At 38.9% G+C, this 27,721-nt stretch overlaps 1 protein-coding gene across 1 annotated transcript; it reads left to right on the forward strand.

The window, feature by feature from the left end:
- The first annotated feature begins 119 nt into the window (after positions 1-119).
- WTAP (WT1 associated protein) lies at positions 120-25,753 on the forward strand. The gene is made up of 8 exons (XM_063390081.1): positions 120-323; positions 4,397-4,434; positions 4,521-4,576; positions 9,325-9,383; positions 11,091-11,218; positions 17,678-17,856; positions 22,579-22,733; positions 24,536-25,753. The coding sequence occupies exons 2-8, from the start codon at positions 4,405-4,407 to the stop codon at positions 25,117-25,119; spliced, it is 1,191 nt and encodes a 396-aa protein (XP_063246151.1). The 5' UTR covers positions 120-323; positions 4,397-4,404; the 3' UTR covers positions 25,120-25,753.
- The last annotated feature ends 1,968 nt before the right edge of the window (positions 25,754-27,721 follow it).

Here is a 27,721-nt window from a genome sequence, read left to right on the forward strand (position 1 = left end):
GACAGCGCTGCAGCGCCTCCCGCCGCCGCCCCGCGCCGGGTGCGCGCGCAGCCGCCGCCCGCGGGGCGGGGCGGGCGCTCATTTCCTCCCTGGGCGCCATTTTGTAGCGCAGAGAACCCGCAAATAAAGAGCGGGCGGGAGCGGCGCGCGGGGAGGCTCGGGCGGGGGGAGTGCGGCGGTCCCGGCCGCGGAGCTGCTGGTGGTGATAGCGGCGGCGGTGGTGGAGCTGGTGGTGGCGTTTAGCCCCCGCTCGATGTGAGGAGGAGAGCGGCCCAGGCAAGCGGCGTGCGAGGGGCGCGGGGCCTCCGCGCCGCGGGCGGGAGGTGAGTGGCCTTGCGAGCGCTCCGCCCCGGCGGGCCGGACGGACGGACCAGGCAGCCCGCGGTCCCGGGGTGCCGAACCCTAGCAGCGCCTCCATTCCTCATCTGGGGCGCGGGAGGGAAGAGCGGAAGCACTTAGAGCCATTTTGTTCGAGGGCCCGAAGCCCGGCCTGGCTGCGCGGCCGGGAATCTCCTCCCCTTGCCTTGGGCTGCCGCCGGCCGCGGGAGCCGCGTTCGTCGCTTCCCCTGTGGGAGAGGAGCGAGGGCGGCGGGGCGGGCACTGCTCGGGGCGGGGGGCGGCCGCCGCAGCTGGGTCTGTCAAACACCTGCGGCTGCGGCCCGCGGCGGGGGGCGGCACCCCCGCGGCTGCTGAGGCGAGTGTGAGGGCTGGCCAGTTACGGGGCTACTGTGAAGCTTTTCTTTTTAAACATCAAAAGGCTAGTCAGTACGAGAAAGACAAGGAGTTGCTGGAGGGGGTCCAGGGAAGGGCCACAAAGATGGTTTGGGGTCTGCGGTATTTGTGTTGTTAGGAGAGACTGCGTGAGTTGGGCCTGTTTACTCTAGAAAAGAGTAGATTGAGGGAGACTCTCATCAATACATGTAGATATCCTAAAGACGAGTGCTGTTTTAAAGTGAATGGTGCCAGACTCTCTTCAGTAGTACCCAGCGACAGGACGAGGGTCAATGGCCGTAAACTAAAATACAAGAAGTTTCACCTCAGCATGAGGAAGAACTTCTTCACGTTGCGGCGACAGAGCACTGGAGCAGGCTGCTGTGGTGGTGCATTCCCTGTTAACTCCTTTCCAGGCTGTAGTGTGATCTGAGAAATTTTTGAGCAGTCTCAAGCACACTCATTGGGGACAGCTGCCCAGGCAGGTCGCGGAGTCTCCCTTTCTGGAGACAGTCAGAACTCACCTGGACACGTTCCTGTGTCGCCTGCTCTAGGTGACCCTGCCTTGGTGGGGATGGGGGCGGATTTGGACTACGTAGTTGCCAGAGGTGCCTTCCAACCCTAACGAGTCTGTGATTCTGTAAATTACATGTTTGTATGTATATGCACACACATAGGTGCTTTGGGAACTGGGAGCCCGTACTGGGGTTTTCCCCATGGAGCTCTTCAGATTATTAAGATAACTTTCAGTTCGGGTATGACAAGTAGAGCCTCCTAGCTGATTCAGTCACCTTTGTTCATTGAGGTGTTCAAAAACTGTTTTATAAAAGTTGTAGGCAAAGGCATATGGACTTCTAGTAGAGCTTTCCCCATTTCACATCTCTTTTAATTAAAACTGCCATAGAAACCTAAAACATTGATTTTTCCTAAAAATTCTTTTAGTGCCTGTGACAACATTATTCTAAGTATGGAGTATGGTTTTATGTTGCTTGTTGCCAGGAGCAGATAGGCAGATGGAGTGGTGTGTGGCAGCCACTGTTTCTGTAAAATCATGCAAGTGCTTAGTTAGGGTAGTACAGTTAGGCTGTTCGTAATATAAATCACAAAATGCAATTGTGGTTATTCCAGTCAGCTGTGCAGGAATGTTGTTTACATTGATTCTTTTTATTGTGGAAAGTGACACTTCATGTTCTTGCAAGGTATTTCTGATACGGGTAGGAAAGAGATGATCTCTTTTAGAGGAGAGCTGAGTGATAAGCATCTCTTGATGCACAGTGCTGGAGAAGTTACTGTGTTAGAGTCAAAGAATGAACATTTCAGCTGCAGTTGTTGTCTGTAGCATACAGATTGACCTGTTCGTTAAGGCAGATCACTGTGACAGTTGCTGTGGCCCGCCTGGCGCTGCTGATGTTTCCGAGAAACACGGAGCACAACGAGAGCAGTATACGGCAGTATTAAATGCTAAAGCTTCTGCTGAGTTACTCCAGATTCCCAAAAAGCTGTTGCAGGGCAGTAGCAGGGTGAAATTCATATGTGTGGAAAGAGCACTAAGTGTTTATCTGTAGATATTATCTACCTAACTTTTCCAGAATAGCCTACAGAATATTTTTCGCTAGTGTGTTTTTATTTTTTAGTGTGTGATTCTGTCATGGCCAGTGATAACAGGTGGCAGTAAGGCAGTAACTTTTGTAACTCAGTGCCCTATAACTTCAGTCTTTCATGCTCTTGTCTGAAAGCAAGAGGTGGTTTTCTAAAGGGTGATGTGCTGGGTGTGGAGGTTAGAGTGGCCTGGTCTGGTGCTGGAATTTTGTGTGAGGTGTGGAAATGTAAGGTTGACTGCCTTTGAATGGAGCATCAACCTTTGATTTCTTGTAGTCATGATTGTGGCAGCAATCATATGTTTGTAATTGCCTGTATGCTGCAGCAGGGGTTACAAGCCAGGTCTTTGGGGAGCAGTTCACCTTTTTTGGTATTTGTGTGCTTCTGGTATTTTTGAGGAACACACACATAATGACTTGACATATGTGCACCATTTTATCAGTGTTAGCTGTAGCTGTGTGCGACATCTGAAAAGTATGTTTCTCTCTGTCAGGAACTTAACACTAGCTGAGATCTTCAAGACTATTTCCGAACTCCAAAGGAGTTAAAAATTCTGAAAACGTTTGGAAAAATTACAGTGAGGAAGGAAGGCAGCCTAAGTACAGGGGTCACAAGAATTCCTTCTGTAATCTTGAGTTGGGCACTGGCAATTTGTATCAGTAGCTTCTTCTGCTTGTATTTTATATTTAAGTTATGTTTTTGTTAAAACAGTCTCAAATAAGGAGCTGCATGCAGAAGTTCAAATGCTTGAGTAACTCTTGAGTGGGAGGGAAGGGGGTGGCAGTGGAGGGGACCTCTGAGTTTAGGGAAGCACTTACGTGCCTGTATGTTACTAAGCCTAGCAACAGGAAGCTGCCATTCATTAGTGAGATGCTTCTACTGAATGTTTTCTTTCTGTGGGTTCTAATGTCAGTATTTATTATAGGAAGGGAGTGTGAGTGTTGGTTGTTTTGTTTGTTGTTAACCAGGACGTTGTTTGCTAGGGTACTGTGTAGTTGTCAATGGTGTCAGTGCAGGTTGAAAAGGCTCTGCTTCATTGGAATGTATTTGCTTGTCACTGACCAACAGTTTTAGGATTTGAAAAAGTTATATTGGTTCATTGAGTGTCATTGTGAAAATACTAAGGTAATCCATAAAAATCATTGAGAAAATAGAATATCTACTCCTTAAGAGCATTGTTTCTTTAAAGCTAAGTGTTCACAACCAAGGAATTGAGACATCCTTTCCCTGGTACGTGTGCAGTAGCAGCTTTACAAGCTTGTTACTCCTAATATTGTATGCAACGTTTCCACTGGAAAGCATATTGCAAAGATGCATGCCTCTAGCAAACCTTGCATTTTTTACTTGAATACCTTGAATAAGATTTAGAAACTCATTTTTTTCCCATAATCATAGTTGTTGAAAATACAGTGTATTATGCTTGTGAGGTAAGGAAGCATGTCCTGTAACTCAGGGCAGTGTGAATATTTAACCTAGCAAAATGCAGTCCTCTAGTGCTCTGTATGCACTAGAGGAATTCTGTTTGATGACCTGTCTAAGCCATTTATTTTACATCTTACTTTTCCTGAAATTATTCACATGGGTTGTAAAATAACAGTACTTCCTGTTTACTAGAATCCTAAGAGAATAAGTACTTGCAAGAACATGTTGTAATGTTCACAAATTATTCTCGTTTATTTCAAAGAGGAGGAGCAGTAGTGTAAATTGCTTTCTTCAGACCCTGATTATCCTTTATCTTGTAAGATCCAATGTTATGTAGATGTAGACACATACTAAATGTCAGTTTGATACAAATTTGGATGGTTTTGAGTAGTTAAGTACAAAGAATTGATTACTGATTGCTTTTTATAAAGTTTGAGGTAACTTTTAGACAAAATGCATTTGGCTATATCTAGATTACAGGACCAAACATGTCATAATGTTGTTTTGTACTCTGGTGCTACATCGTGTGGAACCTATATTTTGGTGTTGTAATATTGCAGACTAGAACAATTCAGGCTAGAAGTACAAGTTTCTGACTCGTTCGGTGTTCCATTTACACTAGAAACTACACTAAATAAAACTCCTTCTTTTCCTCTCCCTTCAGCATTCACAATGACGAATGAAGAACCTCTCCCAAAGAAGGTATGTGTAAAATTACTTGTGACTTCACCCTTCCAGGTAATCAGGAGGACAGCTTGATAAGTTACGCTTTTCTTTTTGCTTCATAGGTTCGCCTTAGTGAAGCAGATTTTAAGGTTTTACCTAGAGATGAGCTTATCCTAAGGTAATGTAAAAAGTGGTTTTCCATCTTAACATTTTAGTGAACTGCCCATTGGAAGATGTGTGAATTTACTCCACTGTCTTTTAGCATGCTTGTTCTGAAAACCAGTTTTATTTGTTTCGTGATGCATCTCTTCTGTAAAGTTCTCCTCTTGTCTGAAATATTTTTGTTTGTAGTTTGGGAGGGAACACTTTTTCCCAAGAGGCAAAATCCTTAATAGTATTTTGTAAAACATGAGTACAAGTGGGTTTTTTTTCACATGTAACTATAGAAGATATGGTTGTTTACATTCCTTGATGGATAGCAAGTTATTTTAAACATCAGAAAAATGCCAACATCTCCAGTACTTTTTACACTTTCTCAGTCCATGCAGTTGTCCTCTCAGCATATTCAGATATTAATAGAAAAATGTTACAATTATGTTTTCATCGCCTAGAACTTTGGTAATGAAGAACCTGGCCATCTTTTTCACTTTTTAGAAAGCGTAAGTGTCACTACAAAACAATTATAGAAAATCCTGTTACACACACCACCTGCGTAAAGAAGCCACCCCAAGCCACTTGTCTGTGTATGCCTGAATTTTCTGATTCATAAACTAGGAGCTATCAAAACCAGCCATGTATGGGGCATCTGTTTATCTGCTGGGAGTAGTCTCTGCATTTTGGTAAACATTAGTTCTTGGCTTCTTGTACACTGAGTTATTAGCAATCTTAGGGTCTCAAGGTAAGTTTTGCTGTTCCATAAAACAAAGACTAAATTGTGTAGAAACATGTGGTTACATGTGCAACACTTAGTGTACATGGTGATCAGCTGCCCTCCCTTCTGGGTAGATTATCCTGCTAGCTGCTTTTGGGGTGAATTTTTTTCAGGGAGTAAACACAGTCTGGCTCCATACGCTCAAAACTGGTTTCTGTCTGCCTCTGAGTATCCAGTGTTTTGGATTGTCAAGAAAAATGTATTTAAACAGTAAGAAAAAGCCCTTTTTTCATAAGTGGTTTTGGCCTTGTGATCCTTTTTATAGAAATTTCTGTACTCAAGATTATCTCTGGTAGTAGTAAACTCTAAGTCTCCAAAGCTGTGCCCTTACTTCCTGCGATAAAATCCGTGTGAAAGTTCCAAAGCACAGATTCTGTGCCAGTTGCTTTCTGACTGATAGTGTGAAAGCAAAAAGAGGCCGTCAGTTGTAATCGGGTTCCGTAACTTGCAATGATTAGTTACTACCATAGAGGAGATGAAGTTCCAGCACATATTCTGGAGAGAATGTGATGGAATACACCCAAGGAGGTAAAAGTATGTCAGCAGCTCACCTGTGTTAAGAGGCAGAAGGGAATTTGCTAATGGCAGCTGTGTTGCCATGGAATCATCTTAGTGTGTAGAAAAACTAACATGCTCTCAAAAAGGGCACTTGTTGGATTTAAGGAGAATAACTGTTCAATATACCCAGAAATAGAAATTTAAATTCCATTTGGGTGGTATTCTTTTTATTAGTTTGCATTGGTCAATCTTTCAGACACTTTTTTTGTATGGGGGGCAAATTACGGATTTTTAGTACGTTCACCTCCAATTGTGATTTCACATAAAACTAGCAATTATTACACTAGCTGCTGGCTTCATTTGTAGGCTGGAATAAAATATTATTATTACACATATATTTTAATCAATGTCATTTCTATTACTTTGAGATGTAGAAAAGCATGTGTTGACCTCTAGATTGTCTTAAGATTTGGAATGCATTTTTTTGGTCTGTGCTTTAGTGGGGCAAATGCTTTTTGACACAGACATGTGTAATCACCTTCTAGTCTTTTAGATAAGAAGTCACCACTGCTGTCCAGTTGCAGTGATGAAATACATATGTAGAAAAGATTATTTTTTTGTCAGTTTCTATGCCATGAGTCCCAATTTTACCGTTCTTTTCCATGAAGCACATAATTAGGTTTGCTCATCTTAGCTTTAGTTGACTAAACATGAGCAGGACCAAAGAGCAGAGCCTTTTAATCTGACCTCGAATTTCTGGTTGTCCCATGACTTGTTGTGGACTCAACTTAAACTTTCTTTAATGCAATAGTTACTTAGTTTGACTGTAGGGGCCTCTGAGAGAAGGAAGAGCCAGGAAGAACACAGTGAAGAAATGCTCTGTGGATCACTGCTAAAACTCTGATCAGTGTTGCTCTGGTCGTTTAGCGGAGTGGTTAGCTGGTAAAACACTGAAGCACTCTGATATACACAGGCATTTCTGAGGAGGTACTGTGCTTTTACTAAACTTCAGTCAACAGGAACTTAGAGCCAGTCATTTTTGGATTTAAGGAGAGTAACTATTCAATATACCCAGAAATGGAAATGCCTGTGTGCAGTGTGTCTTAACTTCTAACTGTTTGTGAACCCCAAAGCTCAGCATAAAAATAGGTGCTTCCAGAAAAAAGCATTTAGGACTTCATAGCTTCAAATTACCTCTATAAAGTCTGCTTAATGTTTAGAGAATGAAGGAAGTTAAATAACTGATATAATGCTCCTCAGTTACCTTCCAGTTCTTGTGAGACTCTAAGTGATCCCTTGAACGCAGAACAGATTCAGGAGTGTCCTCCCAGTTCTCCTATCTCTGTATGAAGCTCTTCAGGTTATTAATTTTGAACCATCAGATTATGGACATAAACTGCCATATTGAATGGAAAGCAAACTGATGGGAGAAAAAAAATGTGGTTTTTAGCCTTTGTCATTCTTCCCCTACTCAGATTCACCAATGAGCTGCCTTAGTCTGCTACAGGTGTGCTGGAAGGCGTAGTCTGGGGCAAGGATGTCAAGGGTCTGGCTGTGTTCTCTCCCAAGATCTTGCCCGTTCCTGGCCTCTACTGGTGAGGAGGGAGTGTTGGAAAATGTGCAAGTGATGATGCGTCAGCACGTCCTAGCAGTGGCTGAAACTCTGCTGTGTTACCAGCACCATTCTAGCTGTGAGTGCAAAGCACAGCGCTGTGGGGGCTGCTCTGGGGAAAATGAACTCTGTCTCAGCCAGACCCAATACAAGCTGCTCGAACTGCAAGAGTCTTCAGCAGGTTTTTGACAAAATGCCGCATCTGGATAGTTACATTTTCCAGAAGCATTGGTAGGCATATGACTTGAAATCCGTACCACAGCCTAGTGCCATCTAGGTTTTCTTTTCCAGGAGTTTGGTTCTTGCTTGCAGTTGTTGAGAGGGAACTTAGAGGTGTTATCTACAACATTCTTGGTGACTGTAGGCTACATGGTTTGTTTGTGGGTGGTTATTTCGGGGATTCTTTTCCTTTTTTTGTCAGATAGTGGTCTGGCACATCTACTTAACTTGGGTTTCACGTCCTCATTTCATTTGCTCTGTATATCGCTCCTGTTAGGGGAATGTGGGGGTGTCACAACCGATAGAATTACTGGGTTTGGCCTGTTAGGTTTAACTTAAAAGTCAAGGAGTCCTGTACATTTGAAGACCAACTGTTTATTGCATGTAATTTTTTAATGTAAAATTAGGGTCTTTCTTTCTAGATTTGCTGTTCAGTAGATCTGTCCAGTTTTACTTCTGGGAGATTGAAATCTCCTGAGCTAACGTAGAATTTTTAATAGTCAAATGATGAAACTTCCTAGAGCAGAGAGATTAGGTTAAGGATTAAGTACAAATACTAGTGCTTTGTTTTACAGAGCTTTGGGAGTTCATTCATGCTGTTGCCATGTTTGACTGACGAGATGTAAAATTTTGTTATTGCTTGAAGGAAGAGATCTTGTGCATCCTTTTCCCAGTGATGTGGTCTTGCTTGCTGTTACATATCTCTGGTGCTTTTAAGACCCTTTAAAATGCTGTTGGAATTCACTAAATGGTCCAAATTACCTAGAGGTAGATTTTAGAGTTTCAATTAAAGTAGTGGTGTAGATTAGAGAATTAAAATGTGATGAGTCTGGCATAAAATACATGCCAGGGAGAGAAGGTAATTGGAAAGAGGGAACAGACACTTTCTGTAGTGGTAAACTATTAGATTATTTTTCTTTATAATGTGCAGTTGTACCATCATGAGGAACACACATAGTTAGGTGCAGAGTACTACTTAAAAATCCCAAAACATCGTGCTGTGAACTTTTTTCATAAAGCATTTTATGCTAAACTTTACAGCAGACTTTATTTTCTACTGATCTGATGGTTTGTACAAAATGCAGTGCTGTTTTTTGACTGCAGATGAATTGCCTAAATAACATGTTTTTGAAGAGTGATTAAACTGTTTGGCTTATAGATGAATATAATCAAGGAATGGTCTTAACCTGAATGAGCTGATACTACTGCTTAACCTAGACTGCCATTTCTAGTGTTAGAACACGCTTTTGCTTGTCCTGCTTACTTGGTAACATACTTAATATAGTATTTGTATCACAGTTTCTGTTACAAATTTTTCTTTGAATTGCTCTGCTATGAGTATAAGATGTATATAGGGTACTTTACAAAGTAGTGTTTGATCCTAATGTTTGCCTAAAATAACTGATTTTTAAGATGTCAATTTTAAGTGTTGTAATGCACATCTACCATTTTGTTCCTCTGGGATACAAAGGAGATTTAACTATTTCCATGATTAAAAGCTCTTTTTTAAAAACTGGAATTGTCTTTTGTGCAGTTGTGTAATTCTCTCTTGACATTTTCTGATTATGGTATCAGTGTGAGCCCTGAAAGCTCAGGAATGAGATGCTTTGATTTAATAAACAGAGCTTCAGAAAATTCTTTTTTTTTCTCTTTATATCTGCAACAGGTGGAAACAATATGAAGCGTACGTGCAAGCTCTGGAGGGCAAGTACACAGACCTTAATTGTAAGTTATCCAGGTTTCAAAATGGTGCAGAGTGTATAAAGCAGAGTGATAAGCAATATGTATGCTTTCTAAAAGCACTATAAATAAGAGAGAACAATCTGTTATGTCAGTTACTTGTCAGGAAAAGAGCCCCTGTTTTTTCGACTGTGGGTTTTCAGCCTCTCCCAGCTTTCTTACCAACTTCTTTTCCAGTGGCAAATTTATCCCACCATCTAAAAAGTCTTTATTTTTGCATCTGTAGGGCACAGACTGCTGGGCAGGGGAAAGCTTCAAAGCATAACCCCATAAATAGGTGTACTTTCAGAATTTTACTATTAGAAAAGAAAACTTTATCTATCAAAATACTCCAGGAATGTTTGTGCCTGGACAAAATACATCCAGGATTGTAAGACTGGGAGGGGAAATAATGTTTAGAGGTAAATGTCTAAAATGAGTTCCCAAGGATTATTTGATCTGATTAGGCAGATTTGATTGACATTCTTACATGGTCATTAAAATATGATCTTTTGGAAGATAATACGGGGAAAACATCCTACTCTGAAATGAGAAAATATGCATACATTCTGGGAGTGACTGAACAGCCAGTCCTAAGTCACTTTTAAAAGTTACGTTGGCAGCTAGAGATGGTGTATTTCCTGTTTTCCACTCACCTTTTCATCTAAATACTTAAAGATGCAATACCACTGAGTTGGAAGGGTATTTTTCTGTCAGTCCAAATGGATGTCTTCTCTTTTGCTGTTGTTACACCCTTGTTCTACTGCTGTCTCATAATATTTTGGATTTTGGAGAGACTAATATATAGCAACAGGTGATTCCATTCACATCTCAAGCTATCTAAACACAGATAAATAAGTTGTTTCAGCATTCCTGGTTTCTTGATTTTGGAAACAGTACAGGCTGTAGTAATCAGTGTTAATGAATTACCTGCAAAAATTTATGTAGAAATCATTGTCCTGAAGCAATTTGTGATGTTCAGGTTATATTTACAGCTGATTATTCTCAAGAAATCAGAAAAAAAAGAAAATCTAAATTATTCAAATTTTTAATTGTTTTACATATGACAAGTACAATAAATGTGTACACTTGGTGTCGGGTTGCTTGCATGTGTTTTTGTGTGAGTAATTTGGAAATGTGCTGTCTTCTCTCACATTTCATATATAAATTTTCATAGATATCCATGGATCAGAATCTAGTTGTGACAGAATGTTCTTGAATGTCTTTGTGTTTGCTCATGGAGTGTGGAGACCAGTTTGAGGATTGCCCATAAACAGAACTGTTGTACTGATCGCTGACTGGTTTTTGCGAGAGTACAGACGTTCTTCCTCTGCCACCCTGGCCTCAGCTTTCTGATACATACCTGTGCAGTTCCAACTCCACAAGTTTCAGACTGCAGGTTGTAGTAACAGTTGGTTAAGCAAGCAGTTTAGAAGTGATTTCCTATATATAAATGGAAACATCTTCAAAATTTTAGTGAGTCTTAAAGAAGGACCAGGAGTATGGATTTAAAGCCACTTGTTGTCAAGCTTTTCTAATACTTAACGATCTTTTGGTTTTTGTTTATGCTAGTTATAAACATCAGAACAAAAAGCATAACTGTTTGACTTTTGTTTATGAATTTGGTTTTTAGATTCTTTCACCTAGCTTTTAAAAACATCCTGTGAGAGGGTACTATAAAACATGCTTTCTCTGTGTTGTTGCTTGTGTTAGCTAATGATGTGACGGGGCTGAGAGAGTCTGAAGAGAAGCTGAAACAGCAACAGCAAGAGTCTGCCCGAAGAGAAAATATTCTGGTGATGAGGCTGGCAACGAAGGAACAGGAGATGCAAGAGTGTACTGTAAGTATTTAGAAAGGATGAGTGTGTTCAGACTTGAAGCAATATCAGCTGTTGAGCCAGTACCTATGTGCTATGTTTTTTGTGTATCTAGACCATCACATTTTCTATGTTTAAAGACATGGCAGGGCACTTTAGCTTTAATTGAATTAGTAAAGATCACATCTTAAAAGTTTGGGGTTTTTTTAATATTAGTTATTTTTGTTGATTTTCAGCAGCGGTTGTGATGGGAAAGGCTTTTACTTCAAACCAAGTGAATTCTTGCATGTGCCATCCTTTACTCTCGTCTAGCATTTATCTGTGGTGCATATCTATAAAAATGTTACTTCTCTGAGTATCATTAGAATCAGGAACAAATAACAATGTAAGGATATGACTGAGTTTATTTGGTTTCATTTAGGAGGTTTTAGGCTGATGTTTGCGTGCCTTTGCATGACACGGTATTTGTAAGCCTCTGCGTGTTTGGCTGGGTAGGAGAAGATGTTACTGACTTGTTCAAAGCTCTTTTGAAATTTGCCAGATCTGCTTAAATTGTAGTGTTCCAAATACATATTTTGTTGATCTTTGTTTCTTTCTCCTTTATTTCTGGCCATTTTCTGTGACTTTTACATCTGTGTTCAGTTTTGATTTCTTGGAAACGGTCTCATTTTGGATTACCTTCTTAACATAGTTTTCGTTCTGCTTGAATCTGGCATTTTCTGAGACAAGTGTAAAAAGCTTATGGCTAGTTTCAGTATTACACTCTTCAGAGCTTCTCTTAAGAAAAATACAAACTGTGTAAAACTAATAACTAGTGTTGTAGCTTTCTTTTGCTTTTTAAATCTTCCTTTCTTTTTTGCCCAAGTTTTTCAGAGCTGTCAGGTATAGTAGTGTGACTGAACTCCATACACAGTATTTTATCTGCTCTTAAGACCATACGATCACTTTAGTTCACAGTAAATAGTGTTATAAACAGGAAAGAAATAAAGGGGATTAAGCTTACTTTGCAGTGGCAAAAACTGAGCCCAGAATCACTGAGATTGGAAGAGACTTGGAGTTTCTGGTCCAGCCTGCCTGTTCACAGCAGGGTCAGTTGGACCAGGTTACTCAGGACTGTGCACTGCTGGCTTTGAAGCAGCTCCTAAAATGGAGACTCCAAAACTCTCGGTGACCTGTGCCAGTGTTTAAGCACTGAGACAGCAGAATTTGTTTTCTTATGTTTAAGTGGAACTTGCTGTGTTTCAATTTGTGCCCATCACCTTCTGTGCTTTCAGTGGGCACCACTGGCTTTGCTTTCTTTACTCCCCTTCAGGTATTCATGCACATTGGTAACATCCCCTGAGCTTTCTCTTCTCCACATTGAGCAGCCCTAGCACTCTCAGCCTCTGCTTGTGTCCCATGCTCCAAACCCTTAGTCAGCCTCACAGCCCTTCTTCACTGGCCTCCCCCTGATCCGTCTGTGTCTCTGTTGTACTGGGATCTGGACCCAGTACCCTGGCTGTCTCCGCAGTGCCCAGCGAGTGGAGGGCTCATCTCTCTCAGCCTGCTGGCAGCACTCTTGCTAATGCAGCCCAGGATGCCAGTGGAGGCTGTACTGCAACACTTCCCTAGTTGTAAGGCTGCTGTATTGCTCCTGCTTCACTTGTGGAATTTTACTGATAAATTCTGCAGTCTAGAACAGCAGTAATAAATAACAGGTTTTTTCTTTTGAATTTCTAAGCATAGCTAAAGCAATGAATACTACAAATAAATAAAAAGAAACATAAATTTTTCACCAAAACCAAATTTCTGTGTATATATTTGCCTTTCTTCCTCCCTTGACGTTATAAACTTAAAGTATTTAATGCTTTTAATATGACAATATCGTGAAGACTATAGGGTTTTGGAGTGCACTTTGTTAGATGTTTATAGCTGCATAATCTTTCCAGAACATCTGCTTAGAAGAACTTCTGGAGAGCTCTTATTTTCAGTGTACTTTAAAAAAAAAGAGTGGGTAACAACCTACTAAAAAAGAAACAAAAAAAGACACATGCCCACACACTCAGGTAGCTTTTTTCTCCTGCTCTTGACTCAAGAATACCACCAAGGATGTAATCTTCATAGTATGTGGAGGTAGGAAGAGGCATCCTTGAAGAAGAGGTATAAAACGGATATGCTGGAGGTGTATAATGGAGACATTGTCACCTCTAGGTATTTTCAGGTTTAAAAATGCACATAGTTTCATGGCGGTCTGAAAAACTACTTGGCTTTGTATTACTAGAGGGCATTTTTTCTACTACAGTAACGGTAGAAAAATGTCATGTTAGATAAGATCCAAAGCTAAGCTACAGGTTGCTAAATCATTTAATAAGCTATTCATCATGTGATGTTATTTGACATGCCTGATTTTAATCCATAAAATAATTTTTCCATATTTTTATTATAGTTAACAATTTTTTTGTAATCCACACTTACATGTAAAATATACCTGTAATATTTATATGTAAGGCTTCAGTGTTTCCTGTCACATTTTAATTAGAAAGACTGAGCATTGATGGTGTCTAGTTCCGTAAAAGCTATGGATGTGTTTTAGGGACATTTTATTCTCACAGACCTACCACTTCAAAATTTAAATGGTTAAAAACTTAATGCCATACCATATTCAGCTGCTAGTAGTAGGCAAAAACTGAGTTTTCTGATTATTTGTGTAGAACATCTTGCTTACTAAAGTACTCTAGCTCTGTTTTAAAATAAGGTGCGATGAACTCTATTTTGGTGTATGAGTTTTCACTCTTTTTTAAAATAGTAGCTTTGTAGTGCATTCTCAGCTTATGAAAGTCACCAGTTGTCATCTTGACAGTGTAGGGTGTGAATGTCAGAGTAGCAGAACCATTGCCCTTATTCTTTGTCAGTGCTGTTTTTGAAGAAACAAGATGGAAGTGCATAGATCCATCCTCACTAGTGCTCGGTGCTGAGTCTAGGAGGAGAATATATGGATTTCTTCAGAGCCAGCAGCTCAGTAAAAATCTGTGAGAGGTGCTGCAAAGTTACTCTGTGGCTTCAGGGTGAGTAAGGGCTACCTTGAAGTTCGGGCGTTTAACATCTTGTGTGCCCTGCTGTCAGCAGCAGCCTCGAGTTACCTTCCCCCAGCAGGAACAACCCCCTAGAAGAGGTTGCTGCTCTTAGGGAAGCGTGGGTAAGGTATTGGCTGTGGTTTATAGAGCTTTAAAGCTTTATTTGTGGCAGAGGTGGTGGTAAAGTTAATGCTGCTTCAGGGAAAAGCCTTAACCTCCTTCCAGGCTATTGCACAGCTACTGAGAGTCAAAAAGTGGGTAGACATTTGGAAATACTTGCTGCTCAGATATGTTTTTCATGGAACAGATATAATGAGTGGAACTTTCTGTGGCTGCAGTTGGACTGTAGCACTAGATAGTCATTACTCTTGTGGTTTAGGTTACAGCTCCTGCTGTGTTTTTTCCTCTTCTTAGTTGTGCACTTTATTCCTTCCTATTCCTTCTTTATAAGAAGGATATACAGTTGATCTGACTTAGATTGCTTACACTTTCTTTTAGGCACCAGTGATCTGTTTTGTAAATTCTTCATGTTCAGAGAGTCTGTTCTTTGTAGCTATCTTTGAATGATTTCAGCTGGAAGCATGCAGCTGTTCCCAAGAATTGTGAGAACTAGGGGGATTGAAAATGTTATTGTCTGTCGTTAACAAAAAGATAAAAATCCACATAAACAAAACCTCACACAGCCTGATGTCTTCGAAATAAACTGCTTCCAGTGCTCTCCCGTTTTGGGTTGGAACAGAGAGAAGGCTGACAGCAAGATTTTTGTGTTTGTGAAAATTACCTCTACTTGTCCATCTGATGGGCCTTTGAAAAATACCAGCTAGCCTGTGCTTTCACATTTGGGAATATGAACAGTCCATAGGCATTTCAGGTGTTAGAGTGGGCATTCCCTAGGGTCTGGCATTGAACATGACTATTCCTGTATGTTCAGCTGTAGCTGAAGTTGGTCCTGACTGCAGGCAAACTCTCCTGCTCCCTCACCCTTACCACCTGGAATATCAGTGGGAGGTGACTCATACCAGAAAGTGATTAGAGGGAGCAAGAAGGTGAGGTTTGGACTGGCTGAGCGGGAAGACAAACTTAATTAGGAAATTTGCACAAAAGGGAAGACATTTGGGCTTGCTTTGGAGCAGGTCGTACTGGAAGGAGGCTGCTTTACATCTTCATGGATGTAAAGTCTGACAGATAAGAACTCTGGAGTTAACAACTGGAAAAAGCATTTGTGGAGGGATTGAGAAAATTTGAGTTAGAAAAAGTGGAGGAAAAGAACGGTCTTTAAAGTTCAGGGAGGGAATGACCAAGGGTTGTTCAGCTTTAGTTAGTTTTTCTACATGACTGCTTTAGAAACGGTGGTTGTGCTGAAGTCCTGGCGGGTGCTATCTGCTGGGCTCAGGAATGTGAGCTGGAGAGACCCCACTGGGATTGACAAATAACTGGCACTGACAGCATTGGCTGGGTCCTCTGCAGTGCTCAAGTGTATTTCTGGCGTGACTGAGAAGCAGTGGCAGCAATTCCGTGTGCTAGGGATCCAAGGAATCTGTTACAGTTTTTAGATTTACAGTGGAGGAGGGAGGAATCTGGGCCTTGGTAAGACAAGGAACATGGCCCTTTTTTTTTTTTCTTCCAGTTAGTGATGCCTCTTTAAAAATGGATTGGGAACAGTGTTGCTGTATCATGATTATATTTCTGAAATATGTTGCCAGGGAAGTCCATTTCACTGTCCACTAGCTCTAGCCATCACAAAGCAGAAGAATCAAAAAATAGAGTGGATAGAAAATGTACTTCAATAACAATGAATAAAATTGATCTTTATTCAGTGAGCAATATATTGTGCATTCAGTGAGGCAGAGGACCTGAGAGGTAAAATGCCATCCAAGAAATGTTAGCATAACCTTAATCTGAACTTCCTGTTTCTAGGTAATGTTTATATGTGGGTTCTTGAGTGCTTTATTTCTTGAAAATATTTTTATGCAGTTCTTTATTCCCTTTATATTTTTTCTGATACACAAAACTTTGTCTATTTGAAATTTAAAGTATGATGATTTAAGTTTTTTTAAATAGCTAAGTAGCTGATATTTTTATAATAGCAAATTAGTATGTCAAAGGAAATACTTCAGTTATTCCAGTACCTTTGAAACCACTTACTTGAAATAAAATCCAGATTTTTTTTTGCTGCTTAAAGTATGGAAATTAAAACACATTATACTCAATTTAGAAGTGACTGAGGTTGCTACTGCACACTGAATGTACATTGGACTTCTGTACTTCCTCTTCACCTCTGCTGTTCAAAGACCCTGTAAGAGAGTAATTGCATGTCCAGGAACATGGTGAAGCTGTCAGTGCTGCTGGCTGTGCTGTGTGTCCCAAGGAAAGCAGAGTGCAGGGAGTGTCTTTCCCTTTAGGGTTTGTCAGTGAAACTCTCTTGCTCTCAAGTCTGTTTGCAAGACTGCCTGCATGGGAAGCAAACAGTCATGACTTTGATTTAATGTCTTTTATCATCGTGTGATTCTGCTCACCTCTTGCAGATGAAGAAATGTGTGTGATACAGGAGACATAATAAATTGAATTTAAGAATCAGCACATTCTGTGCAGGCTGATGTGGTATCAGTGATTAGCAGGGTTCTAAACATGTACTTTTAGTACAATTTAAGATATGTCTGTTATGATGGGATTAAAATTGAAGAAACTTTTAAAGTTCATCCTGTTTATTTACATTCATGTTTTGAATAATAAATACTATATGTAAAGAAAATCTCTCAGTTACTACTTCTGAAATTTTGACTATTGCAAATGTTCTAAATATATACAATTGTAACTCCTTTGGCTTGTGGTTACTGCAAGAGAATAAAATCCAATCAAAATCTGTTTTAATTGCTATTAGTATTTCTAAATTATTTTGTTTAAAAATACACAAGCTTGCATCAAAAGTGATTATTGCAGTTGCAAAAAACTTCAGAACGTTCTGAAAGGTCCTTTTTATTATTTGCTTGTATATATTTCTTGTCATTTTTAACTGGAATGTTCCTTAATAAATTCCACTGAACTTTAGTGGGAATTAACTCTGTTTTAAGCAGATAATTCTGTCCATATGCTCTTTATTCCCGAGAAGGAGTGTAGGCAGAGACAAAAGAAAGGGAGCATTCTAATGCTCCAGATATTGCTCTAACAAATGTAAATTGACACGCAGAAAATAATCTGGGATCTGGAGGGAAATCTGCTGTGAAAGGCTGAGCGTGGCAGGTGCTTAGGATGCGGGCTTGGGTGAGCAGGTACATGGACAAGTGATTTTCATCTGCTTTTTTCAGGTTACAGTGTGAAGGAAGGCAAGCTACCTTGATGTTAACTTTGAAGTAATTATTTGTACTGAAAGGACTTCAGACTTTTCTTTAATATTGTATGAATAACAGTCTTTTTATCTTATTTTATGCAGAATCAGATTCAGTACCTCAAGCAAGTCCAGCAGCCTAGTGTTGCCCAACTGCGATCAACAATGGTGGACCCAGCCATCAACTTGTTTTTCCTAAAAATGAAAGGTGAACTGGAACAGACTAAAGACAAACTGGAACAAGCCCAAAATGAACTGAGTGCCTGGAAATTTACGCCTGATAGGTAAACAAAACAAATACTCCCCAGTCAAGACTTCCCTGACAGTCCCACTACGAGAATGCTATGGTGGGACAGCCAAGTACTCGTTTCCACACCAAGACTCAGACGTTTTGAGGCAAAAGCCACATTCTTATACTGTCCAGCTTGTAATGCTTAATGTAAAACTTACCAGATGAACCTTGTGTTTCAGCTTTTTTCTCCCCTTTGCTTCAGAGGCCTGACAGCGTCGGACTATTCTGAAGAAATGGCCGTCTTCGAAAAAAATATTTTCTAGAACATGTAGACATTTGCAAAATTGTTCTATTTGAAGAAAATAGAGGGAGAAACAGAAGTCTTAAGTCTGTGGCACACTGTGTCTACAGACATTTTGGAGGCGAGAAAACCTAGAGATTATAAATCCTGAATTGAACATGTAAAATTCCCGTAAAATGTAGAAGTGGAATATGCTTCGCTCTTAACCTTGAGCCTAGTGACTTAGAGACACTGTAAGTCAGTTTTGCCAATAAGACTGTGGACTTCCTGCTTGTTCACTGAACTGCTGGGTCAAAACTCGATGAGGTGAATTTTGCATTAAAGAGTTGACTTGCTAACCAGTTTTGAATAGCCACAAGAGTGCTATTTGATATCACAACAGTGGTAGTGTATGCATTTGACTGTTTAGCCTTTGGGCTTTCTAGCACTTGATGCAGCCTTAAGTCACTGTTGCTAAATAATGAACTGTTTTCTGGATGGTTGGTAATACTGTGGACGCCTCAAAATTAGGACTGTACAAAAATGTACGTTCCATCTAAATGCAGGTTTAAAATTGTTTGAAGCAATATATATTTGATCACAACTAGCATGTATAAGAAAAACTGGTTGTGATAAGAATTTCACTGCATGTTTTCATGCAGAAATGAGAATTTTTTTGATCTTCATACTAAGAACTGATCTCAAATGCTCAATACAGAAGGCACATGATGGCAACTGTCTTCAGAGTTGGGATGTTTTTATTCCGTTGTACACCTGTTTTTTTTTTGTATTGTGCTTCTCTATAAAATGTGCCTTGAAATAGTTGTAATACATAGTTCAAGGAACACTTCTGGTTATATCGTTGTATCGTGAAACTCCTGGGATGAACGAGAATTGAACAGGTTGTTATTTCTGAATTGTCTCGTTCGCTGAAAACAAAATCAGTATTTTAACGAACCAAAAAACTTTAAATGCATGCATTTTTGTTGGTGGATTCAGTGAAGGAGTTTTTGCTACTCTGTTGATGCCTCTGTTCTGTTGTCCCAAGTTACTTGTAAAAGTAGCGATCTGGGACAGTTGGGGAGTGCATGTCTAAGGTCTGTAAAGCAAAATGTAGATCTGGTGTAGCATTTGTGTGTTTGTTTTTTTTCAGTAGCAAATAGAGCTCTATTTAGTAATCTGAGGGTTTTATTTTTCAAAACAGCTGGGCAATGTTTTATGACTCAGTTTAAAAAAATCCATTTTTAAATTAAAAAGAGACTTTCAGCTGTCACAGAAGGCGATGTATTCTAACTGTTTTGAGGACTTTTATTAAGATGCCGTTAAATAATTTTGACTTGGAAGTATCTTTAACTGTTTGTGCTTCAGATGATTCATATGGGATCAAAGAGTAGTGTACGTATGCAGGTTTATTTTTTTTGCATGAGTAATGACTTAACAGCAAAAGAAAAATCCACAGAAAAATTTTACCTTTTTAAAAGTGATACATCTGGAATGATTTTGCTATAGCGGTATCTAAAATTTTATTGATCTAGCATCAAAACAGAGGTAAGACTTACATTCATAAATTGTTAATGTGTTACTAAGCCATTTGTAAAGCTCACTATAATGTGTTGGAAGAGGCATACCATGCAGATTGCTTGTTTCAAACTTGAAGTTCAGAAAACTATTTAATACATTTAGATACAGGTTGGTTGTTTTCTAAAGTCCTCAGACTCTGAATGTGTGAGTACAACCGAGGAGAGATGAGTAACTTGCCACTTCCTTTCAAACCCAAATGTCAAAAGAAAATGTTATTTCTGTAGCTACAACATACCCTGATTTGCATCATACAGTTTTAAGTTGGTGGTGTGAATGTGCATAATTCATACATGCAGTGGCTGGATTTCCTGGTAAATAATTGAGGCTTTGTTAACTGGTTTAAGACTTTACTGGTTTTTATTTCTTGAAAGGTGAAGAAATTGGCTCATGTAAAATATTTGTAGGTTTTTTTTCATTCTCTTTGCATCTTGCCCTCTCCCCCTTAATTGCTTTAATTGTCCATCCTTGTACACAACTACTCATTTCATGGCATCTGGCCTACTTTTTCAAGAGGCAGTGGCCCTATTCAGATCCTGAACTGATGTTCTTAGGGTGGATAACATGTTAACTGCAGCCCTAAGCAGAGTGAGTTCTGGACCTTAATGTAGATAAGGCTGTGCAGCAGAAACATTGCTGATGTCAGGAGGGGGAAATAAAAGGGCACATAATCAAAGGAATGGCTATGCTAAGCCATTTTAACCATCATTAAGCAGAGTATAAACTTGGAATAAAAGTTAGTTGAAATGTCATTTTGCAGTAAACCTAGTACAACAAACTTCAGTCTTCTGAAATTTAACCATTTATATCCTTACAGGTTTTATTGCATGTATGTTCAAGAGGATTTGTGAAAACAATGCTGAACTTAGTTTTACAGTTCATAGGAATTATTTTAATAGTCATTGAATTTAATGTTCTTGAATGTGTTGTCTTTTTTGTAAATTGCAAGGGCTATTTTCTACTAGTTCAGAACATCTGGAAAATTTTGATGGGAAGAAATAGCATTATAGGTAACTATGCAAATTTCTATACAGGTAATAAATATTTTACATTTTGGCAGGAGTTAACCTGAAGATATTAATGGGATTCTAAATTTATCCCAATTCCAAGGTAACTGGTACTTGCTGATTCTGCAGTTGATGTTGGTTTGTGAAGAGAAAAGCATTAAATGACTTAAGAATTGTAAACTTTTTCTACTTGTAGTGATGATGAATACAGTAACAAGAATTTGCAACTGGCTAAAAATCATGTCTGCCTAATAACTTTTGGGATGTGTCACATTGGTTATCTCCAAAGTGGTCCTGCTTTGCACAGAATGAACATCTCTAAGGAAACTTGCATCTTAAATGTGCGACTTGGACTGTATTAGGTCGGCACAATTTAAACTTCAAGGACCTGGCATTGGACATCACATCAAGAAAGAAAACAGGCTGCTGCCTTTAGCAGATTTTCAGGCCTCCAGGACTTTACACAGCCAGATTCCTTCTGAAGCAGCCCATCTGAAAGATTTGGGAAAGTCAGTTGAAAAATGTTAAATGGGGCAGAGTTGGCAGAGAACTTAAAAGTTGTCTAAGGCTTGAGTGCTCAGAAGGTAGTTGATCAGGAAATTGCTGTTTTAAGTTCTTCTGGTGGGGTATTTTGGTTGCAGGAGAGAATTGTGGCTGTGATTGTAGCAGAAATTTCCTGTTCTATTTTTTTAATTCTCAATTTCTTTTCAGTTTTTGTCACTTGTTTAAAAGCATACAAAAAATTAAATGACCTTCTTGGTCTTGAAAAGTAATGCAAGTCTTGCTATGAATTCACAATAAAACTGTTCAAGTTTGGGGGTTTTGGCAGAGCTTACACTTCTATAGAAAAGAAGACAGCTTCATTATGGTGCTGAGCCTACTAAAAGGAGAACTGTTTGGGGATGCTATCCTGACTTGGCAGACTAAGAGTCCTAAAGGACTTTAATTTTCTCTTTTGTGGAGTCAGCTGTATTGCCTATATATTAATTTGCATACTACTTCCTATAATGCTTTACAATGAGATTTTTATCAAGAAGATTAAAGATGTGTAATGGTACCAATTTAGTAAAGAAAATCTTGTCAGATCCTACCTGTTTGACATTTCTTTCAGAAACTGAATGTCCTAATTATCATTACTTACAATCTGCAATCTGTCATTTTAAAGGAGTTAGATAATATGCCCCATCCTTGATGCCCTTTCCATGTTCAGATACATTTTCTTTCTCTTCACCACACAAAATGTACTTGAAAAATGCTGACCACAGAAATCATGAAGCAGACTGTACATGTGACTGGCAAACATACGAGTTGAGTTGAAAAATAGACATCTCATTTTTTAAACAAGAGTACCTGGACAGCATTTAAATAAATGTTTAAACCTCTTAGAGAAAAATGGTTGTCAGTATGAAAAATCAACCTGAGATTTATTATTTCCCCCAAGCATCTTCCTTTGCACCCAAATTCAGTTATTATATTTCATTGCTACAACAGATGGGGAGCGATTTTGCTTATCATTTGCTTGTGTAGTTTCTGTGCAGTCCTTGACCTTTTGAATTGCAAAACACATCTTTAATCAAATATTGAACTCTGTTAAGAATTGGCACATGCGAGATTGTGCATATTGATAATCCAGATGTTGGTATCAAAACAATACAATATGCTTATTCATATTTTCAGTAATAAAACTTGCCTTCCACTTTGTGGGACAGCGACAGAAGATCAACTGCCGTTGGAACAGCATGTGGTAACTATAGGGAGACTTTCTGCTATGACAATTATGTTGAGGCATAATGTTCCTTGAATTGTGACATGCAGAAATTGCATCTCCTTTTTGTCTGTAATTGTGAATTGAGGAAGATGACTGAAGGTTTTATATTCATTTTGTGATAGATGGCTCTTTCCTTTGCAGCCAAACAGGGAAAAAGTTAATGGCGAAGTGTCGAATGCTTATCCAGGAGAATCAAGAGCTTGGAAGGCAGCTGTCCCAAGGACGTATTGCACAGCTTGAGGCAGAATTGGCTTTACAGAAGAAATATAGTGAGGAACTTAAAAGCAGTCAGGATGGTAAGGGATTTTTAACAAAAATAGAAGTTGCCTTGCACTTCTACAACTTTAATTTTGTGATATACGTAATACAAAACCATCTTTGCCAGAATGGAAGGGCAGTATTGAGTAAAATATAACAATAAGTAAGTATTTACTGGCAGTCTTAGTTAAAAACAAACAAAATCCTTAATTTTGGGGGAACTGGTGGGATTCGCAGCTCCAGTAATGCAGTGTTTGAAATAAAGATCTTTGTGTTGTAGGTCTCGCTATTTAATAGGGAATGTTTAGACTGCACACATTACTGGTGAATTGGCAAGATGAAAGCTCTTAACATTACATAAGGCCTAGGCATGCACTGAGAACAGAAAGCTTCTTCTTAACTCTGACTCATTTGGAATTTATTTTTAAAAAATCAGCAATTTTTCAACAATGCCTAAGAATGTGAAAAACTGATTTTTTTTTCCTTTGGTAATTCAGATGAATGAAAATTTCATCATGCTTATAGTCTAAATTTTGTAACACTGTAAACCTAAATTGAAATAATCTAAAAACTCTGACCTCTTGCATAATTTAAATGGAGGGGAAAATGCACGTTTAAAAGTTTTCAGTCTTGAGTTCTGCGTGGTATCAGTGGCTCTTCATAGAAGGTTAGATTAGGTTGTCTGAAGTTTGGGGATATAACCTATCTAGATATCACATAGACCTGAGTACCTTTTTGTTTGTTTTACATATGAAGATTGTAGGATACCAGAAACTTGATACGGCATCACATCTGAGATGTCCTGCATTTTTAAGGATAGATCTTTCCCCAATCATATTTTCATCTCTTTGAGAAAGCAGCAGTATAAAATAACTAGAACTCTTAAGGTAAATGATTGTATAATGTCGTTTTGTGGGAATAGTAACTACTGTTTTGATAATGTACTTCAACAGAATTTACCGAGTACATAACTGAAGCAAATGTAGGCATTCTTTAAAGACTGCTGCTGTTGAATGTAGTGATCTCCAGCACTGAGTTGCTTCTTCCCCATAGATGAATCAAGATGATGATATTCCTGCAACAACAGTTTTCCTAATGATTGTTTTCCATAGCAGCAAGAACACTATTTTTACAAGATTAAGCAGTTTGCATTTTATTTCGTCTGTCATACTGATGGTGCAGTTGAAGACTGAGTCAGTGTTTCTTATACTGTTTTGAGGTCAAATTTATTTTGTTCCAGAATGCAGTACTAATTGTAAAATCCTTTTTCTAATACATAAATACTAAAACTCTGTGAAATTAGTTAACACTCTTGTTGGTAAGAAAGTCTTTTTGTGTCCTTTTTTGAAGGATATAAAGGATTAAACACAGTAAGAATTGGAACTTCCTTGAAATATGAAGAAATAATACCTTTGGCCACTGAATAGGGTTTTGCAGTAACTCAGATACCATATATGTATGTCTATGGTTCATGGTACTTTTACAGTATTTCTGCCAGGGATTTGTACTTGAGTAAAGTAAGACACATTAGGATCTACTTGCAAAATATTAGTTAATGTAATTGAGCTTTTTTCTGAAGATTTTCTTTTCTTGCCCAGAAATTAAATCTTTCTCACATATTTTCAATGGCAGTATAGAAAATAGGTAGATACCACAGTTGTTAAGCATTTTCTCCTTCAGAGGCAGAGTATCAAAACCAGTGCATACCTGATGGCTGAGAAATAGTTCATTGAAAAATTCTAGCATAAAATAATGAGTTACAGATTTTAATTTCTTGTCTGAGATTCAAGCTATATATGGGCTATTAAGTGTTTGCAACAAATGTGTTTTCTTTACATAGAGTTGAATGACTTCATCATCCAGCTTGATGAGGAGGTAGAGGGTATGCAGAGTACCATTCTAGTTCTCCAGCAGCAGTTGAAGGAGACCCGCCAGCAGTTGGCGCAGTACCAGCAGCAGCAGTTGCAGGCCTCCAACCCCGGTACCAGCAGGACTCCATCCTCTGAGCCCGCAGAGCAGGGAGAGGCTGCGGGCAAAGACTGCAGCCGCCTGGCAAACGGACCAAGCAATGGCAGCTCCTCCCACCAGCGGACATCTGGGCCTGGATTTTATAGGGAGGGTAGCGGCACGGAAGATGACTTCCCAGCTTCTCCAGGCAATGGTAATAAGCTGTCCAACCACTCTGAAGATAGAACTGGTAGAGGAAGTGGTAGCTACATAAACCAGCTCAGTACTGGGTATGAAAGTGTAGACTCTCCCACTGGCAGTGAAAACTCTCTCACTCACCACTCAAATGACACAGACTCCAATCATGATCCTCAAGAGGAGAAAACAGTGAGCGTGAAAGGTAACAGAACTGTGGGTTCTCGTCATGTCCAGAATGGTTTGGACTCCAATGTAAATGTGCAGGGTTCAGTTTTGTAACATTTTTCTGCAGAATTTTTATACAGTGTCATTGAAATTGGGAGAGGATACTGTCCAGAAGCCGTTTAAATTAGTGCATACTTGTCACAATTTTGCCTTTTTGTGGGTTTCTTTTTGCTTCAATACCTCTGCCACTTTGGAAATTTTAACAGTTAATTACGTTGAATGTTGCTAAAAGGACGTTTGTGTAGCTCAAGTTATTTTTATATGAGTTAATGTGAAGTTGAAATGGAAATTACTTCCATAAAGTATAACATAAATGATGTCTGTACAAATCTGTGTATATCTAGAACCTGTGCTGTGTAAGGGCATTCTTACTCATACTTAACACCACCTTCAAGATTTGTCATAATAGCTGTGGGTTTATGACTGCCAAGTTTGCCCAGTACAGTAGTTTTATCACTAAAAAGATGGACTTACTGAAGGAGTCCTGTAGTAGTTTCAGTGTTAATTACAGTTTTTCCCACCATACATCTGTGCATTTTCTCCTTAGGTGACCGAATGTTTATGAATTGTGTGCATAGTTACTCAGTTTTTAAGAACTGTTGTATCCTGTTGATGCATATTGCTCTGTGACTCCAATATTATCTTACCTGTACTGACCAAACCTAAATAAAAACTTTTAATAATGTAATTTCCTCATTGTTCTCCATTGGCTTCCATGGCTTATTTGTATGCAGTGTATTTATAGCCTTGCTTTTGAAACGAGTTTGTATCTGTGTCAGTCCTATCTGATAGAGCGTGTGCCAAATACATGAAGTTGTAGGTGTACTGGTCCTGATTGCAGGACAGCCTGATGGTGCTTGCTCCACAGGTTTTGTCCTTAGTGGCAGAAAAGGGGTGGGGGGGAGGTGGATAGGAGAGGTTTATAAAAGTAAACCTAACAGTTTGAACCTGGTCTTTATAAACAATTACAAAAACAAACAAAAGCCAAAAACTTGAAGTACCTAACAGGTAAATGCATAAATTAAACTAAAAAACTTGAAGGAATTAGCAATTTAGCCTTTTGAGCTGGATATTTTTTTTTAATGCCTACCTGAAGAAACTGATGTCTTGACAGGTGCAGAGAATGAAAGAATTCCCTTTAATTAAACATACTTTTATTGCTCAGTAGCAATGAGCTATGAGTTTCAGAACCTGGATTTCTGGTGTTTATTTTCTAGCTACTAGTTTAGTGTTGGTAGCTCATGAACAAGAAGATGAAAAAGCACTATTCAAGGTGTAAGACAAAAGTACTTAGTGGTGTATTTTAGGGTGGACTTAAGTCCAGTTCCATCATTTTTCTACCTGTGAGTCTTGTAGTTACCAGATGACTAATAAAATTAATGCATATATAGCTACTAAAATAAAAAGACATAGCTTAACTGCTTTGCAATTCACTGTGGAAACAGACTTGCTGAAAGCAGTATTTTTCAAAAGTTCTAGAGCACACTTGTTTTAAGTTTACAATTACAGTAAATTCTTAGATTATAGAAGGGCTTCTGTTGGTAGCATTTTTAAGTGGCATAAATTAGTGTCTGCAGTAATATTGTCCAAGACAAATGGATGTAATTAAATTGCTGCCATCTATGCTTGTCTGTATTAAAAACATGCTAGTCCATGGCTAGCACCACTGCTGTTTTAATTTCATAGGGTTCACATCAGTGTTCTAAAGTCACTTGGTAGTGGTCACTGGAAGTATAAATTCCATTGTTGGTTTTTGAGTGTTGCTTCAGGCCTGATTGCTTGAAAAATAGCAGTTAATTGGTTGAATGCATGAAAGGGAAGTGACAAGTACCTGTACACAAATGGTCCTGGCACCCAAAGGAATTTTTAGATTACAGAAGTCTCTGATCATAAATTTTATTTGATCTTCGCAACCATATTGCTTGCTTATATAGCACGTGTTTATATGTACATCCTGGATCCTGTATGTGGTACGGTATTTGTAAGAAGCTTCAAATGCTCAACACAATTTAGTAATCAGGCTTTATGTGATCAGATGGTAAAAAGCCTTGTGAGGAAATCTGTAAGTCGTTAAAGGCATAGCTCTCAGGTGGTGACGACTTTATTTAAATCAGTCAGGTAGTACAGGACATTCATGACTTTGAAATGATCTTCACATGAGGCTTTTATTTTCTCAAGAATGGTATGTTATTTTTAAATAATAAAAAATAATTAGAAATACAAATTATACCATCGGACTTCAAGTTAACTTGTTGAAAAAAAAAAGGTGTAAGAAACCAGTCCCCTTATCCTCTGCTTAGAAGGTATCTTCTAAATAAGCAGGCTGGGGTGCTTTGTGTGGTTTTTTTTTTTTTTCCCTTCCAAAATGAAGGCAACCCAGCAACTGTGCCAGTTAATAAAATTAATAATATAATTACATAATTGACTTGCTTTCATGGAACACTTGCTACAAGCATTACTAAACCACAGTGTAATACTACATATGCAAATGCTAAAGCCTGTAATATTCATGGCTTTACCTGGCTATTGGTGCCTGTATTAGGACACTTAATAATTCTGGATGTAGTTGGTTCACTTTAACAAAAAATGACGTTTTATTGATCCAGTACAATATATTTCTGTTTAAAATGAGACAGAACCTATATCTTAGTGTATG

Source organism: Prinia subflava, chromosome 2 (genome assembly GCF_021018805.1).
Source record: "Prinia subflava isolate CZ2003 ecotype Zambia chromosome 2, Cam_Psub_1.2, whole genome shotgun sequence".
NCBI lineage: Eukaryota > Metazoa > Chordata > Aves > Passeriformes > Cisticolidae > Prinia > Prinia subflava.

What these genes read in the sequence shown, in the direction of transcription:
- WTAP (XM_063390081.1), top strand. Translation starts at nt 4,405, where the DNA reads ATGACGAATGAAGAACCTCTCCCAAAGAAG. An exon ending in CAAGTACACAGACCTTAATT is followed by an intron (nt 9,384 to 11,090) that starts GTAAGTTATCCA and finishes TGCTTGTGTTAG; the next exon opens with CTAATGATGTGACGGGGCTG. An exon ending in ACTTAAAAGCAGTCAGGATG is followed by an intron (nt 22,734 to 24,535) that starts GTAAGGGATTTT and finishes TTCTTTACATAG; the next exon opens with AGTTGAATGACTTCATCATC.